This window comes from Vigna radiata, chromosome 7 (assembly GCF_000741045.1).
Source record: "Vigna radiata var. radiata cultivar VC1973A chromosome 7, Vradiata_ver6, whole genome shotgun sequence".
NCBI lineage: Eukaryota > Viridiplantae > Streptophyta > Magnoliopsida > Fabales > Fabaceae > Vigna > Vigna radiata.
The window spans coordinates 6,209,508-6,226,820 of record NC_028357.1 but is presented as its reverse complement, the minus strand read 5'-3'; the positions used below and the strand labels follow the sequence as shown (position 1 = coordinate 6,226,820).

Here is a 17,313-nt window from a genome sequence, read left to right as displayed (position 1 = left end):
GGTAGGGATGAACTATGTTTAAACTTTAGGCTTAATACCGCTTTTGGTCCCTAGTTTGGAGGGTTGTGTTCAAAATGGTCCTACCTTTTTTTTCACGTAACAATCGATCCCAACTTTTGAAAAAACGGGTCAAATTCATCCTTTTTGCTAATAGCGTCAAAAATCAAACAGTGTAGTTACATCTTGTACAAAACATATTGAGCTGTCTCCAACGTGGCACGATAGGGTGTCAATTTTAAATTTTAAAAAAAAAAATCTTAACACATAAGCTTCATCTTCCACCTCCACCAACTTTCCTTCTCATTCCATTTCTACGGGTGAGTCGCTGCCTTCCTTTACTTCCCCCAAATAATCACAAACCAATGGTAATTAGGTCAACTATGGATTTAACATCAATGCCTATGGAACTGACAGGAAGGGGAAAAGAGACCATTCCTGCTACCTTGGTCGGTATTCACACTGTCATTGACTGCACCACTGGTTGTCCCGAGGAGCCTATCAAAACCGTAACCAACCCCCCCTCCACTCACCTTTTCATTTAATTTCCTTTCCTTTGCACACATTTTATACAATTCATTCATACAAACATAGGTAGACTGGGAAGGAAAAGTGGCTCTCGTACAATGTGCCAAGGCAATGGGCATTCAGAAATATGTCTTCTACTTCATCCACAATTGTGACAAACATCCCGAGGTTCCCCTCATGGAAATCAAGTATTGCACTGAGAAGTTCCTCCGTGATTCTGGCCTCAATCACATTGTCATCCGCTTATGCGGTTTCATGCAGGTCACCGCCACCTTACTCTGCCCTCAATCCATTCCTTTAATTTCTACCCACTTCCATTTCATTCATTTACAATCTTTCCTTGCAGGGTCTTATTGGTCAGTACGCAGTTCCCATCCTTGAAGAAAAATCTGTTTGGGGAACTGATGCCCCCACCAGAATAGCTTACATGGATACTCGGGTAATTTATGTACCACAATTCATCTTCCTCCACGCTTTCTTTCCCACTTCATGTTTCCTTTCTAATCGCTCTGCCTCCACCCTTAGGATATAGCTCGCTTGACATTTATAGCCATACAAGATGAGAAATTAATTGGTAAACTTCTAAAATTCGCTGGTCCCCGTGCTTGGACAACCCAAGAGATAATCAACTTATCTTCTTCTGTTGCTATTCTTTTTCTCCATCTCCTTCTTCATTCCTCCTTTTACTGTCAGGTAATAACCTTGTGCGAGAGGCTCGCTGGCCAAGATGCTAATTGATTTACTGTTGCAGGGAATTGCTCTGTTACCCACTACACCAATGAACCAATGTAAAACTAAGCTTCCCAAACACTAAGCCTGGGGTAGAGAACAAGGAGATAATTTTTCGAAAACCACAACACCAACACTCACAACTCAAACACCTCTTTCATCAACTAAGGAACCCTACAGTACAGAACCCAATAATGCAACATTACCAATTGATTAACACCTCTGAAAATTATCCACCCAGCAAAGAAAGAAGACCATACCCCCAAGAATAACAATAAAGTCAACTCCTCTTTACAGAGCATGATGAGCAAGACAGAAAAGAAAAACAAAAAAAAATGAAATTTTAAGAGATGAGCAAAACTTTTGCAACGTTTCAAAACAGGGTTGGATTAAACATTTCAACACCCAACAAAAACCAATACAGCTTGTGAGAGGGGAGGAAAAGCAGGGAAACTTTAGGTGACCTGCTAAAACGTTTTTTACTCACTCTGAAACTAACAAATGGGCATTCGCCGATTGTCTTCTCCATCCAATTGGATGTTTGAATGTGCTCCCGGTAGAAAACCATGGTTGTTGCAACGTTCCCCATATTTTGGTCCAAGGCGGGGAGAGAGAAACCGAAACCCTAGAAATCGAATAAGCGATGCATCTTCTTGGGCGAGGTTGCGGTTTGATTAAAGCTTGTTCTCCATTTTCCAGCGAAGACTGAGCTTCTGGGATTTGGGGTTCCCAGAGTCTCTTCGTTTTTCAATGCTTCCTTCTCTCAAATTTGTTTTCTATGCACAAAGAGACTAGGGTGTGTGAGAGTAAAAAATAAGAGGGTTTTGCTATGATATTTATATCCCTCTTCATCAGAGTCGTAGTGGAAATGGAGGTCGGAGCCAGTGGAATCGGAGTGGGAGGAGACATGCTTGAAAAACTGGTGGAGGTGGAAGATGAAGCTTATGTGTTAAGATTTTTTTTTTAAAATTCAAAATTGACATGTTATATTACCCATCATGCCACGTATGACACAGTTCAACATGTTTTGTCCAGGATCCGTTTACTTTTTGACGCCGTTAGCAAAAAGGATCAACTTGATCCGTTTTTTCAAAAGTTGGGATCAATTGTTACGTGAAAAAAAAGGTAGGACTGTTTTGAACACAACCCTCAAAACTAGGGACCAAAAGCAGTATTAAGCCTAAACTTTACATATATTTCAGACCAACAGAAAGTGAGTTAGATATTTGTTTTTAGTTTTCTTATACATTTCTTTTCTTGATTTGTCACACCTGAATCATAGTATTGTCAATAACTTCCATAGGAACTTTTCTTAATATTACAACAACTTTTACCTGGTGTGGATCAAAGGTTTTGTGTTCATCATTGTTGAGATTGTTGATAAGGGGAGCATTGGTTTAGCTAAACCTTACAATCTCATAGCTTCTGGTTTTAATGATGACAACACATTATTGATAACAACATGAGTTGTTATGTGTTTATGTGTTACATGTTCATTACTTTCATGTTTATGATTACTTGAGAACATGTTTGTGTTGATTCTGTCAAAGTATGCGAATTCATTGTGTTCTACATGAGATATTGTCTGTGATTGCATAACATATGATTTAGAAAAGAAAAACCACATGAACTTTAGTTGAACTTATATTGTGTGGCAAAAGAGAAATTTTAAGTCGACTTCATTATGAAGCAAGTCGATTAAAACTCGTGACTTTGCACAAATTTTTTCAAAGTGTCCTGTGAGTATTTTTGCAAAGAAAGTTTTTCAAAACTGCATTGAAGTGTTACGAAGTCGACTGTATGCGCAAGCTACTCGACTTAGTTATGTTTTGAAACGGCTATATTTTATATCTTTGACCAAGCATTAATTGTTAGTCAACTGTATTAAATGCGTAATCAATTAAGTTGGTCTGACTGCTACTATTTGTTATAATTGTCTATGTATAATCGACTTTATTAGTAGTACAGTCGACTTAGGAGCGTCAGTTTTTTGAAAAACTATATATGGACGCAAATTTGATTTCTAGAGAGACTTTTGTGATTTTAACGAGTTAATTAATTCTTTTCAGATTTGCAGAACGTGCTAAAGCTCCAAGAACTCATCAAAAAGACCGAGGTGTTCATTCTTTGGTGGTTGCTTGCAGAGCAAGAATTTGTGCTAAAAGACATATTGATCATCCTGCACATTGAGGTGTTTGAAACGTGATCGACTTCTTCTCTTAATCTTGTGAAGATTGTGGCTGCCCTGTTGTGACTATAGGAAGAGAACGTGAGGCGTTCTAGACTTTAAGGATTGTTCAAAGTAGTGAGGATTGTAGGAGAGGGGACATCTTGCTGCTGTCTTTATTTTGTATATGCCTATATTTTGGTTAGAGGGTTAGAGAGGTGTTTTATATTTTGATGTGGAGGTCGCTATAGAAACCTTGTTTAAAAAACCCTGATCATTATAGTGCATTTGCTTCCGGGTACAGGAAGGACACTAGATGTAGGCAGTTTGGCCGAACCAGTATAAAAACCTGCGTTTGAATTCTCTATCCCTGCACTTTTATACAAAAGTCATTTTATTTTCAACAATCATATATATGAAAATTTTAGGAAGAAATTCCCTAGAAAAGAATTGAAACATCTATTATGGAAGGCAACAACACCCACAAACTCTCAAGCATAGGAGACAGTCATGAGAGACATTAAAGAGTTGAATGAAGACGCCTTTAAACATTTGAAAGTTATTCCCTCAAGGTATGAATTCAAAACTCAAAAGCATGTTTTCTTAGCAAAATCTTGAAGTTAGAACTTTTGATGATGCCCAAATCAAGTCTCAAGTGCTCAAGTTGCAAGAAGATCTTCCTGAAGTCTTGTGTTTTGTGTTAAAGCTTTTTGTAATAAGTAGATTTATGTATAGGTCTTTATTTGTTGTTGATTCCTTGTATTGTTTTCTTTAAAATACTTTTTGGAGTCACAAAAACTCTACAATAATTGATTAACACTTAAGATAATCGATTATCACAAAGAGATTTTTAAAGTTTTCTAAAAACTCATTTTGTCTCCGAAATAATCGATTACTAGCTTAGGATAATCAATTATCCATAATCGATTATGACTTACCATAATCGATTATTATGACTAGCCATTGGAGTTTTTAGGCATGGTTTTGGACGTGGTGCATTCATTAAATGCATAATCGATTACCATAAGTTGATAATCGATTATCACACGTCAAATGAATGTCAACAAATTTTTGGAGGTGTCCTTGAGTGAGATCTTAATATATTGATTTGAGACTCTCATTCTAATACACAAAAACTTATCTTATTGATTTTGAGTTGTGAAAAGTGTGTTCTAAGGTTTATGTAACCCTTATGTTGTGACTTTGAGAACTTAGTGTTGACATAGTACGAAAACTTTCACTAGGATTGTGATTGAGTGTTGTTGCTATTGCTGAATGAATCATGTCATCCTTTGTGAAGATTCAAAGGAAGTGTTCATCCTTCCTAAAACATTCGGAGGAGGTATTCATCCCTTGTGGCCTTCAGGGGAAGTGAGTTTCATCTCTTATGGTAACAAGATAGGTGTTTTCTAAACCTTAAACTTTTTTTTTCTTTGTAATTGTAACAATTTATTTGTTTTGGGCTAGTGAAAAGTTAATCTTCGTTTGGGATTAGCAATTGGACGTAAGATCCTTGTGATTTGAATCGATATAAAATTATCTGTGCAATTCTCTATCTTTTTACTCTTTATATTTGTTTTAAATTAATCACTAAGGAAATTAAAATAAAGAGAAAATTATCAAAGACACGAATTTACGATAAGAAACCAATTCACCCCCTTCTTGGTTTGTTGTTCACGCTAACCATTCCACTGCACCGCTTTGACTTGTTCATTATTTCAATTTTTTTGTTGTTGCTTTTAATGTTTCATTTATTCTAAATTAGATTTTGGTTAAGTTCACAATAACATCTTGTGACACACTTGTAAGTAATATGTCAGAGGCTTTTAACAGTGCAATCATGACAACAAGGAGTAAGCCCATCATAAAAATGATGGAAGACATTCAACTTTACCTCATGAAGATAGATAGGCAAAAAATAGAAGCAAGATCAATGCAAGTGAAGGTTTCCTCTACCCAAGAATTAAAAAAAAAACACTACAAAAGGAATTTTAAAAGATTAAATACTGGATACTTTTAGGTATGATTGTGGTTTGATATATTTATGTAGGATTAATTATGCATTGCCCTATTATAATTTCAATTGATTTTATAGTTGGTCAAGATAAAAATTATTTGAGGTCAAACACAAGTCCATGATTGGTTAGAAGTTTATGGTGAACATAGATAAACTCAATTGTAGCTGCTGGAAATGGACTATAATATGAATGCCTTGCTGTCACACATTGACTACCATGAGATTCTTAAACATTAATGCAAAATATTATATCTCACACTGGTTTACCAGGTCAACCGATGAAGAAACATACCTTTCAATGATATACCATGTCAATTGTCCTTATCTATGGGAAATAACTTGTAACAATGATGTTGCCTAGAAGACCAAAAAAGAAAAGAAGACTAGAGTCCTGGAAGCTGAGGAAAGATGACACACAACTAAGACAAAGTGATACACCTAAGATATGTGGGATATGCAGACAACTTGGAAACAAAAGAAATAGTTGTCCACAAGCTCCTCAAACACAACACCAATCAAGACAACCAATAACTCACTCAACAACCACACCAACTGCAACACCTATAATTACACATAAATTACCATGTAAAAAGGGCCAGTTCCAAAATGATGAAATATTATTTATGTATATATTTCGATTACCAGTTTATTTTGGTTTCCAAATGTACCTATAATTACACAACTTATTTTGAAGAACAATGTTATGTATTCAAATGTATTTTGAATTATTATGAATTGTATTTACAACATAATTTATGTTTATTACTAGGTTATATGTTTTGAAGATGAATGTTTTTTACTCCAATGTTTTTGAAATTTGTAACATGTTTGTTTACTACATAATTTATCTTTATTAGAAAGTTATGTGTATTAAAGATGAATGTTTTTTACTCAATTGTTTTTGGAATTTATAACATCTCTATTTGTTGCACAATTTATGTTTATTAACAAGTTATGTGTTTTAAAGATGAATGTTTTTTACTCCAATGTTTTTGAAATTTATAACATGTCTATTAGCTCCATTGATATGTTTTTCTATACATTCCAATAAACTTCTTATTCGTTTGATAACATCAAATTGCAAAAATATACACGAAAGTTCTTCACCATACTTATTACAACCCACAAACTCCATATAAACTTTGACCACATTTTATGGAATTTTAAATAACATACTAACAAGGATGATGTGAATCAACCCCACAAAACATATAATCGATATTAACAATTTAACCCTATTTTTTACAAAGTATGAGAGATTTCTCTATATTATAGATCTTTCTTCTTTGCATAACAATAGTAGCATCCCTTTCATCTCTGCTATCTTCATTGTACCATTTGAAATAAGTACATCCTTGAGAATCTTCATTTCCACTTTGTTCTTCAAAAAATCCAGTAGAACTAACCTTTTCATTAACATCAAACAATTATTAACACGAATTAAATATACCCCAATCAAACCTTGTAGTTAGGACAACCTCATAATTGTCTCTCGCCATTGTTAACAATTCTAGCTACTCTCAACACTATAACCTCCAAACAATGACAAATTGGTAGTCCACTAGATCCCTTAGATGAAGCATCATAATACAACATGTTATGGTTTTGTGAGCCCTAGGAACAAGATGAACAATTATGATTGTGAGACATTGTACCCTTCATGAACCATTACCTTTTCCAAACCAAAGTTCATCAACAAGCTCACACAGTAAGAACACCACACAAGACACAAAAGAAGACAATGGATACACAAGAACACAACACGTAGAAAAAAACTAGGGCGAATCTCAGTCTTCAAAATTCACCTTTAGAATCACACACCTCAACAACCCAATTTGTACTTAGATTTATAAACTGTTACATGTAGATCTTCTCTTTTGTCACATCATCAACCAGTTAACACCATATATGAAAAAGTGAGGATGATGACTTGATTGATGCATATTAAATTGTTTGAGAACGAAATTAAAACTTTTTAAAAATGAATATCAAGTAGACACACTCTTCTAAAAAATTAGTATGAAATGACCTTTAATTTTTATGATTTTCAATTTCTTCATTTTAATTGAAAAGAAAATGTAATCCGGAGTATATTCAATTTAATTATATTTTAATTCTATAAAATTTAAAATAAATCTTATTGTATTCTTTTACATTAAAAAATATTTTAATTCATATAATCATAAAGAAAATATTTGTAATCCTTCAAATCAGTACATGTTAACAAAATAGGTGTAAAACACTTTGAAATAAACAATATCAAATATTCATATCGTTACAACTTTTACTATTTCGTTTAAATGTTGGGTTAGAATAAAAGGAAAATGAGCGAGAACCATGATGAAAATAGAAGGTTAATAGTATTTCAATATAAATTTAATTTTTTATTAAATTCTTTATGGTTTGAAAAATGATAATTTGACACACTTAAATTTTTTATATTTGATATTATCTTTATTTTTTTTTTTGAAAAATTATAAAATTTTACATTTTTTTAGACTATTTTATTTTTATATGTATTAAAAATATGTAATGGTATTATTATTCTGGTTTTTTTTTCTGTAATTTTAAGGTTGTACTCCTAAATGAAAGAAATGTGGAGTGATCTGGCATCACAGATAAATGATAAAGAGAAGGAACAGAACAAGAAAATTTTGTGTTGGGTGCTTTTGTTTGTATCTAAATCCATCGTTAATCTTCATCAGCCTCCTCAATTTGTTTTCATGAATAGATCGATTTTACATTTAGCGTAGAACGTAGAATTTCAATGGCACTAAAGTAATTTCATGAAGTTGACCTAAGCGGAGCTGGGAGTGCTGAAGAATGATGCCCAAATGCTCTGTGCCGCCCCTTCAGTTTCATACCTTGAACGGTCTCCGACAACTCGCCGAAACGCGCCGTTTCAAGGTTCCTTAATCATACCATTTTAACATTTTATATTTATCTCTTACCCATACAACACAAATAACATTATCAGATATGTTATTACACCGTTCAGGTATGGTTGTTGGACCAGTTCGGAGTACTCCACGACGGAAAACAGCCTTATCCAGCTGCTATTTCGACATGTAACTATGATTATTGTTCCACTCTTTCCTTTTTCTTTCTGCTTCTCGTATCCTGTGTTGTATCTTCCCTACTATGAAGCTAATGTCTCTTATGTTTTAATTCTTTTAGTAGAAAATATAGCAAAGACGGGTGCTAAGATGGTGATCATAAGCAACTCCTCAAGACGATCATCAACCACCATTGAAAAAGTGAAGGGTCTTGGCTTTGATGCCTCTCTTTTTCTGGGGGCCGTCACTAGTGGAGAACTAACTCACCAGTATTTGCAAAGGTTGTTTCTTGTTTCTTGTTTCTTTCCTCTTCATGCAGCAAAACATAAACCAATCATTAAGTGGCTCTTTCATTCCATCATTCTTCTCTTCATAATTCTAATTGCAATCATACTACCAAAATATCTGTTTGATGTATACCATGTGCCTTTGTTATCCATGACTCCGTGTTCAATTATCATTTCCTTCATTCTGTAAATACATTGTCGCTCTGTGTATAATTTGTTGTGCTTTCTAAGCAGGAGAGATGATCCTTGGTTTGCGGCATTGGGAAGATCTTGTATTCATTTCACCTGGAATGGCCGGGGAGCAATCTCTCTTGAGGTGGGTTGGGCAGCTTCAATTCTGATATTCACCACATTAATATATTAAATTGTTACTTCCTAAAAACTATTGCTTTATTGTTCTTTGAGTAATTGTTTCTTGGAACCTGGTTTATAGTTATATCAATTAATCTGCTTAGAAGGGCTCCTTTCTTCTTAAATGATGGAGTTGAGGAAATTGCTAAAGATGAGATTAGCAAGGTCTTTTTCGTTTTGTCCATTTGAAAGTCAAATGATTGTTTTCAATTATCAGTAACCTAGAGAAGGTATATGTGTAAATAAAAAGGTTAATTTAGACAATGCAAAGATGATTGCAGAGAGTAATATACATCGTGGGATCTAAAATCTTACAGCATATGATCTAGGGCTTAGACTTGCAAGTTGTGGAGAATGTTGAAGAAGCTGAATTTGTTTTGGCTCATGGTACTGAAGCCCTGGGGAATGCTGATGGGAGTGCACGTTCAATGAAACTTGAAGACCTTGAGAAAATCTTGGAGCTTTGTGCTTTCAAAGGAATTCCTATGGTTGTAGCTAATCCAGATTATGTAACTGTTGAAGCAAGAGACTTACGTGTGATGCCTGGTGAATTTGCTTTATCTTGTCCTTTACCCTTTTAACGAAATCTAAAAGTTTAATGCCTAAACATCCTTTTCACCTTATATCAATTTTTCGTGTGCATATTTTAAACTTGTAGGTACACTGGCAGCTAAATATGAAAAGCTTGGGGGTGAAGTAAAATGGATGGGCAAACCTGATGAGGTGATGAAGATGAATCTATCTCCGTGTGAATACTATTAATTCCACTTTTGATAGTTGTTTTCTTCTTAGTGTATTCCATGCTTTTAGTATCTAGACTGCTCAGATCTTACATACACAATGGTACAAGTAAGATTTACGTTTTCTGCAAATGTTAAGTGGTCAATTTATACCCTGAATTATTTGGTACATAATTCAAGTATCATCTTTCAAAATTATTAAGCGGCGTGTTTAATTCCTCTAGCATTTTCAAGTTAGCTGTATCTTATTCTCACAGTTGTGCACATTTTAAAAGCAATCTCAACAAGCAAAAGTAAATTCACAGTTTTAATTTATCACGTTAAGCACAGATAAATGGATTAAATTATCCAAACTGTTTTCCTTATAAATTCTGCATAATTCTCACCCGGAGCTTGATTTTTTGTTTTCTCATGATTGAATTACATATGTGGTACTAGTTTTTTGGGGAGCAAGTAGGAACATATTTATGCATATAATACATGACTAAGATTTTTGTGGGACATCATCTTCTGTTCTATTGGCATATGCATCCTTATTCCATGTTCTTGGCACTCTTTGTAACAAGTGAGATTTATCAGATAATCTACAAGTCAGCCATGGCAATGGCTGGGACAGATGGCTCTGACTGTATTGCTGTGGGTGATTCACTCCATCATGATATTAAGGGTGCTAATGCTGCTGGAATAGAATCAGTTTTTATCACTGGTGGGATTCACGCTACTGAACTTGGGCTTCATAGTTTTGGAGAAGTTGCAGATTCATCTGCTGTGCAATCACTTGCTTCCAAATATGAAGCTTATCCATCTTATGTGTTGTCAGCTTTCACCTGGTAGAACATCATCTCAGGGAATCTGAGCCACTACCTTTATAATTTTAGTATGATTTGAATTGTGACAACACTCTTCATGTTACATACATTTTCTCCATCACCCTTGATTATTATATATGCAGCAGCGGGGTTTTCTTTTTTACAGGACTGAAAAGCAGATATCAACTACTACAACATTCTGTGCTACATTGGAAACACACTCCTTATACAGATTCAAAAGAACGATATATGTATATCCAAGGTTATTAAACTCGCGAGTTTACGTTAACTCGTGAGAGTTGAGTAACCTCGACTCGTAAACTCGTAAGAGTTTATTTCAGATGAAAAATACTATATGAATAATATCTTAATTCAAATAAGTCTACAAAATTATATAACTTTAAATAAATAAAATTTATAGATATATTATTCATAAAAATAAATATTGTAAAACATAAATATTTGGATTATTGTTATTAATTTTGATGCATTTCATTAAATATATAATAAAAAAAGATCAAACGACCTTGTTTCTCTTAATTTTTTTCCTCTTTCAAGCTAGTAGAATCGCTCTAAACTCGTGATTCTACACAATCCTATCGATTTCACAATTAATTATATCGAGTTTATGCAAAAAAGTGTTTACTTCCGAGTTAACTCGGAAGCCATATCTGGAAACGTAAACTCGTAAGAGTTTAAGAGTTAACTCGAGAGTTTAATAACATGTGTATATGTATACATATGTATATGTCGAAAAATGTTAATTTTAGTTTCTATAAAAATTTAATAACTGTTTAATATTTACATTTTAACGAAATTAAACTTTATTTTATTTTCTAATAATGGACTAACTTTACTTTATTTTGATGATTGCAAAATAAAAAACATAATACTTTTTTATAGGGCACAAACTAAAAGCTAACTTAACCTTTTCTAAAAGTAAGGTTTTAAGAAATTTTTATATGAAAGATAAAAGTAGTACTTTTTGAAGTTTTATGTGATGGCACTTCTTATATCGTAGGAATTTATAAATTTAACTAATGTGGGAGTATAAATGGAAACATCTGCCACGTGTCACAATAAGATTTTTTAAAAAAAATTCACAACTAAAAACAAAGTTAATTGAAAGAGGAAAGTAAAACACTTATGTGGCTTTATGAAAACCAAACACGTGACTTCCTCTCGCATGTGACATCAATTTTTCATTTTTGCAAAGCCCACTTTGAAATGTTTGAGGACAAAGTCGTGCTACAATGACTTATAAAATGAAAATCGAAAACTCTTCTCTTTTACATAATTTCTTTAGATAAATCTTGAGTTCAATCTCGGTGTTTTTGAATTTCTAATATAAAAGAAACATCACTAATATCTTTCATTTCAAAATTTCTAAATAGAAATATCTTAGTTTCGTACAACATGTTTATATTGTTGGTAACAACTAAAATGTCATTAACATACAAGAACAAGAAGATATATTAGATGAAATTTGAGAAACCATTGACTATATGCGTATTTTAGCCCATAAATGGATTTTGTCAGTTTACAAACTATATTTTTTGGTTCTCTTGACACAGTTTTCTGCTTGCACCATATAAATTGTGATGACATACCCCTAACCATGGCCAAATATTCAAGAAGAGTTAAAGTCATCTATTATAAGTGGGCCCAAGCTCTATTCATCATGGGCCATCAGTGATTTCTTAGTAGATTAGGTTTTATTTTAGGTCTTATATAATAGACCAAGTAGTCTAGGGTTTCTTTGGTGAGACACATGCTCTTGCCATGTGAGATGCTCCTAATGGAGAAGATTTCTCCTTAGTAGTGATCACGTGTGAGACTCCTAATGGAGAGGATTTCTCTTTAGTAGTGGGCATATGTGATCCTTTTAATGGAGAGGATTTTACCTTGGTATCCAAGTTAGAGTATTAAGGTTTTACTTCTACAATTTAGAGACACTTTTAGGGTTACATAAGCTTATGAATAAAGGTGTCTCCCTCCATGTAAATTTAACTTTGACTTGAGTATTGTTATCTTACCAATTTTGTGTCATACTACTTAACTTAGGTCACCAAGGCTAAAACACCACTTCTAGGTTTCCTCTAGTTACCCTTCCTCTTAAGTTGGCCCAACCATTGTAGGGAGCACTTAAACACCACCATATTCTCTCCTTTTGCTTGAATTTGTTGGAACAATCGGTACCGATTTTGCGCAGCAGAATGAAATAGCGGAAAACGTGTTACGGTCAAACATCAAGTTACAATGGTCCGTTTTAAAAATTAATTTTCTTAGTGAACTTTTATCGAACAGTTGATGTGCACAAAATAAAAGAGTGTATGGAGTAGAAAAATTCACACAAAGAATTTTTATATTGGTTCCAATCAAAAGATTCTACGTCCAGCTGAGTGATTAACGTTTTCATTAAAAACAGTCTTACAGATTACAAGATAATGAATAAACGGTAAAACAAAACCTTCCTTCGACAAACGAACCGGAAGGGAGCTTTTTTCGACAAACGAACCGGAAGCGAGCAACCAATACTTTCCTTCGACAAATGAACCGGAACAGTGCAACAAGAATGTTCCTTCGACCAACGAACCAGAAGAAAACAACTTTGCCAACTAGAAGAGAACCACTCCGACCTTTGACACACAAAGCGCGAGCTTCTCCTATACACAAGACATGACAAGGCAATGAACTAGCTTTTTGGAACTTCCTCAGATCGCACTGTATTCTCAAAAAGCTTAGATGTTTTCTCTAAGGGTTTGAGACTTCTTTATATAGCCTACTGGTCTGAAATTAAAAAGACACATTACAAATGCCAGTGATAATCGATTATTGTAAGTAATAAGTCTGTTACAGGGTTTTCAAAAGAGTAATAATCGATTATCTTGAGGAATAATCGATTATTCCAGGGACTTTGGCAGTTCTTATCAGGACCAGGATAATCGATTATTTGAAGCAATAATTGATTATTCCAGAGAACAATGGTTTTCCAAGAATGCTCGTGATAATCGATTACTACATTAAATAATCGATTATATGCGTGAGTATCCTAAAGACAGGAGATTTCTAAGATTTTACATGTTCAAACTTTTTCCCAATACATTTGCAATTTACAAAAGTGATTTTAAATAAATTACAACTTGATTCTTCGAGTTTATCTCTTGCAGCAGCATCAAAATCATTTATCTTGAAAATACCAATGCTCCTCATTGGTAACAGAATCATATAGTTTGGAGGAGGAGCTACCATCTCACCACATTAAACTCACCATATGTGCACAATATTTCCACCACCATCTGTGAGACTCGGAAAAAATTAAGAATATTTATAAATAATATTTATATAAATTTTTCATAGTTTACGTGTGTTGGGTGAATGCATATAATATTATATTAATGATTGTTAATTTTATAATGTGGAAGAGCTACCAAAGGAGTTAAAAATGGATGTATAATATAATTTGACACTTATATATATATGTAGTTATAATGAATGAGTGTATAATGAATGAATGAATATTACTATCTTTCATAAAGTTTGATACTAAATATAGTTAGAGAGGTACTTAGTGAAAAAATGGTAATTATAAGGTTATGACAATCTCACTGTAATTATATATATATATATATATATATATATATATATATATATATATATATATATATATATATATATATATATATATTAAAACCAAATATAGGAAAATAGGTGATAGCATTAGTTGAAAATATTAAAAATGTATGAGTTGTGGTAATAATAATAAATTTGAATGTGAGATTCTATAAATTTTAATAATTAGAAAAAATGTATATAAATGTGGTAAAGTATTTTAATTAAAAGATAAAATGATTTTGTTATTTATATTTATAGGGTTTATTTTATTTTAAAAGATATTTTTAGATATTGTTGTATATTATATATTTTAATTTGAAAGATATTTTAGATATATTTAAAATAGATTAGGATTTGTTTTTAGTATTTTAAAAACTAATTGAAATAAAAGAGGATATTATATAGGGTGGTTTAAAAATGGTTAAAAAGTGAATAAAGTCAGTTTTTAGATTTAAAAACGGATTTAACATAATTAAGGAAAATGTGGGATTTTCAACATTAATTTAAAAACAGAAAATGGGGCAGAATCAATTTTCAGTATATGAGATATTGTTTTGACAATGAAATAAAAAGTTGGGCAGCAAATAGGACGAGACACGTTTGAGAAAAAGAGAACAAAATCCTACGTGAGAATTAAAAGAAGAAAACGTGAGGGAGTGACTGGTTTTAGAAAGTGATTAATGTTATTATTTTGGGTCATATATATATATATATATATATATATATATAAATATTAAATGTTTCATTATATTTTATTAGTCAACTTTATAAAGTGATCTAATTAATACAAATATGATTAAGGGTATATTTGTCATGAAAGGTATTGAGTAGAGACCAGCAATAATTATAATTTGTTGAAGGGGTCAAGTTATAATTATTGAAACTAAATAATATTAACCGTCGAGGTTATTTAAGGGGTCATGGTCCCTTTCTGTGAGCACAAGGATTCATTCCTATTTATTTTTCTTTATCCCCATTAGAAGAGAAAATCTAGAGGGAACTAAAGGTGCTCTACAAAAGGAAGATCATAGACTAATTCAGGTTGATTCAGATTCACTAATTATTCCCAATGTCTTCAGGTACGCTTCCGCTTTACTATTTGGGAACTGGTTTATTGTTCATTAATTGATATCTGTCAATCATAAATTCTAACAATTAGCAGCTTCAGGAGCATTCGCGGTGGGACAGTGAGATCGTGAATTAAGAGAGGTTAGGGGTGTTTTTTTATTAAGTAGATAAAAAGATTAGAATTGGCGGAAGCTTACCTAGTTTTTATGCATGTGAATGTGAATAGGGTTTATGATTTTCTATTCTATTGATGTGTACAAGTATGTGAGTGTATGAATGATGGTTCTATGTTGAGATATCCATTGTATGTTGGTTGTTATTGTATTCTTTTATGTTGAGCTGGTTCTGATGAGAATCATGGTGCCTGTATAAGTGTGAGAATGGTTTTGGATAATGAAAGAATATGTTTTGCTATCATGAGTATGAATTAGAGTTTGGGATTTGTATTAATTTGTGTTTAGTTGACTTCATGTGATTGTGAGATATTAATACCAATATGGAAAGATGAATGAAATGGGTTATGATTTATTATACCTTTGAGGGTGAAGTCTAAAATATGTGGTTTGGCCTTTTGGTGAGATGCTTATAAGGTGATGGACGTGTCTAGTTGTGTACTTATTAAATCCTGAGTTTTGGGCTTTTGACCGTGCGATATGGGAAAAAGACTCTCTTTAGCCTTGTGTGTGAAAAGAGAATGGTGTTCGAGTGTTGTACCTTCTTTGTATGGGGAGGAATGATGTCAAAAAAGTTACATTTACTTCTTTGTAATATCACATTTACTTCTTAGCCTAATCAGTTTTCACATAATGCCAGAGATGACCCTCACCAATAAACTCCTTTATCTTGTCCCGAAGAGTGGTGCACTTTGTCGTTGTGTGCTTCATGTTTTGATGATACCGACAATGTTTTTTTATCGATGGTATTACGTGGGGTTGGCTTCCTTTTGATGGGTGGGAGAAGGTATACATTTAATGCCTCCTCTAAGATCTTCACCCTTGGCGCGTTTAGGGGGGTATACTGGTAGGAAATGTAGCCCTCCAGGGAGATCCTTCTATTGGACCCCGTTCCCTTTATCATTCCTTACGATGGGCTCCTTCCCTTCTTTCTTCTCGTCGTTCGTCGCTTCTTATTGTCTCTTGTGAAACCCCTATATGTCCTCCACCTGCATGTACTCTACGACTTTCTCCCTTAATTATTCCATAGTTTTTTCTAATTTCATGCAAAGACTATTAACAAAGGGTCCAACCTTTAAGGCTATGACGATGTGTTGCAAGGCAAATTCTTGACTAAGGTCCTTGATTTACTAAGTGGTTTTTTCGTATCGATCCATGAAAGCTCTCATGGGCTTATTTTTTTTTATTTGATGTTAATCAAAGCCAAGGTAATAAGGTTTTACGTTTGGCTCACCACGAACTTTCTACCGAATAAGGAGCGCATGCTCAAGAAATTAGCTATGGAGTTTAGTGGCAACGAGTTAAACCAAACCAAGGCTTCTCCTTCAGAGATAGAGAGAAGGCTTTGCATCGGGATCACTTGCGGTGTAGAAGGTCATCGGGTTAATGAACATCCTCAAATGCTCGTCGGGGTTGGTTGACCCATCATACTTCTCAAAAGTTGGAGCCATCCACTCTTAAGGCATGGGCATCTCCATGATTGTCGGAGTGAAAGGCAACAAACTAATTGTATGGATCGTTTGCATTGAGGGATTAGCCTTGCTGGCTCATGTACCCCCTTATTGCACAGTCTTGCATAGTTCTTCCTTCTACTTGATGGGGATGAGTTGACTTGGGTTGCCCGACATAGATTGTTGGGGGATCTGTTCCTAGCAAACGACCATGTTCTTGTCCCTCAAAGCTATCAACTCCTCTTCATGCCTATGTTGCATCTCCTGCATCTGGCATAACATTGCCCTCATCATTTCCATGGGATCCTTCTGGTAGCTTGACTCT

At 33.7% G+C, this 17,313-nt stretch overlaps 2 protein-coding genes across 2 annotated transcripts; both read left to right on the top strand.

Moving 5' to 3' along the window:
* The first annotated feature begins 190 nt into the window (after window positions 1-190).
* LOC111242112 (uncharacterized protein ycf39-like) lies at window positions 191-1,272 on the top strand. The gene is made up of 2 exons (XM_022784423.1): window positions 191-786; window positions 872-1,272. Exons 1-2 carry the CDS (start codon window positions 637-639, stop codon window positions 1,055-1,057), a joined length of 336 nt encoding a protein of 111 aa, XP_022640144.1. The 5' UTR covers window positions 191-636; the 3' UTR covers window positions 1,058-1,272.
* A 6,804-nt stretch (window positions 1,273-8,076) lies between these two features.
* On the top strand, window positions 8,077-10,846 carry LOC106767097. Its single transcript, XM_014651921.2, has 7 exons — window positions 8,077-8,345; window positions 8,437-8,506; window positions 8,616-8,775; window positions 9,016-9,097; window positions 9,462-9,678; window positions 9,791-9,855; window positions 10,452-10,846. The coding sequence occupies exons 1-7, from the start codon at window positions 8,262-8,264 to the stop codon at window positions 10,704-10,706; spliced, it is 933 nt and encodes a 310-aa protein (XP_014507407.1). The 5' UTR covers window positions 8,077-8,261; the 3' UTR covers window positions 10,707-10,846.
* The last annotated feature ends 6,467 nt before the right edge of the window (window positions 10,847-17,313 follow it).

What these genes read in the sequence shown, in the direction of transcription:
- LOC111242112 (XM_022784423.1), top strand. Translation starts at nt 637, where the DNA reads ATGGGCATTCAGAAATATGTCTTCTACTTCATCCACAATTGTGACAAA. An exon ending in GCTTATGCGGTTTCATGCAG is followed by an intron (nt 787 to 871) that starts GTCACCGCCACC and finishes CTTTCCTTGCAG; the next exon opens with GGTCTTATTGGTCAGTACGC.
- LOC106767097 (XM_014651921.2), top strand. Translation starts at nt 8,262, where the DNA reads ATGATGCCCAAATGCTCTGTGCCGCCCCTTCAGTTTCATACCTTGAAC. An exon ending in CCGAAACGCGCCGTTTCAAG is followed by an intron (nt 8,346 to 8,436) that starts GTTCCTTAATCA and finishes TACACCGTTCAG; the next exon opens with GTATGGTTGTTGGACCAGTT. An exon ending in GGGGAGCAATCTCTCTTGAG is followed by an intron (nt 9,098 to 9,461) that starts GTGGGTTGGGCA and finishes CATATGATCTAG; the next exon opens with GGCTTAGACTTGCAAGTTGT.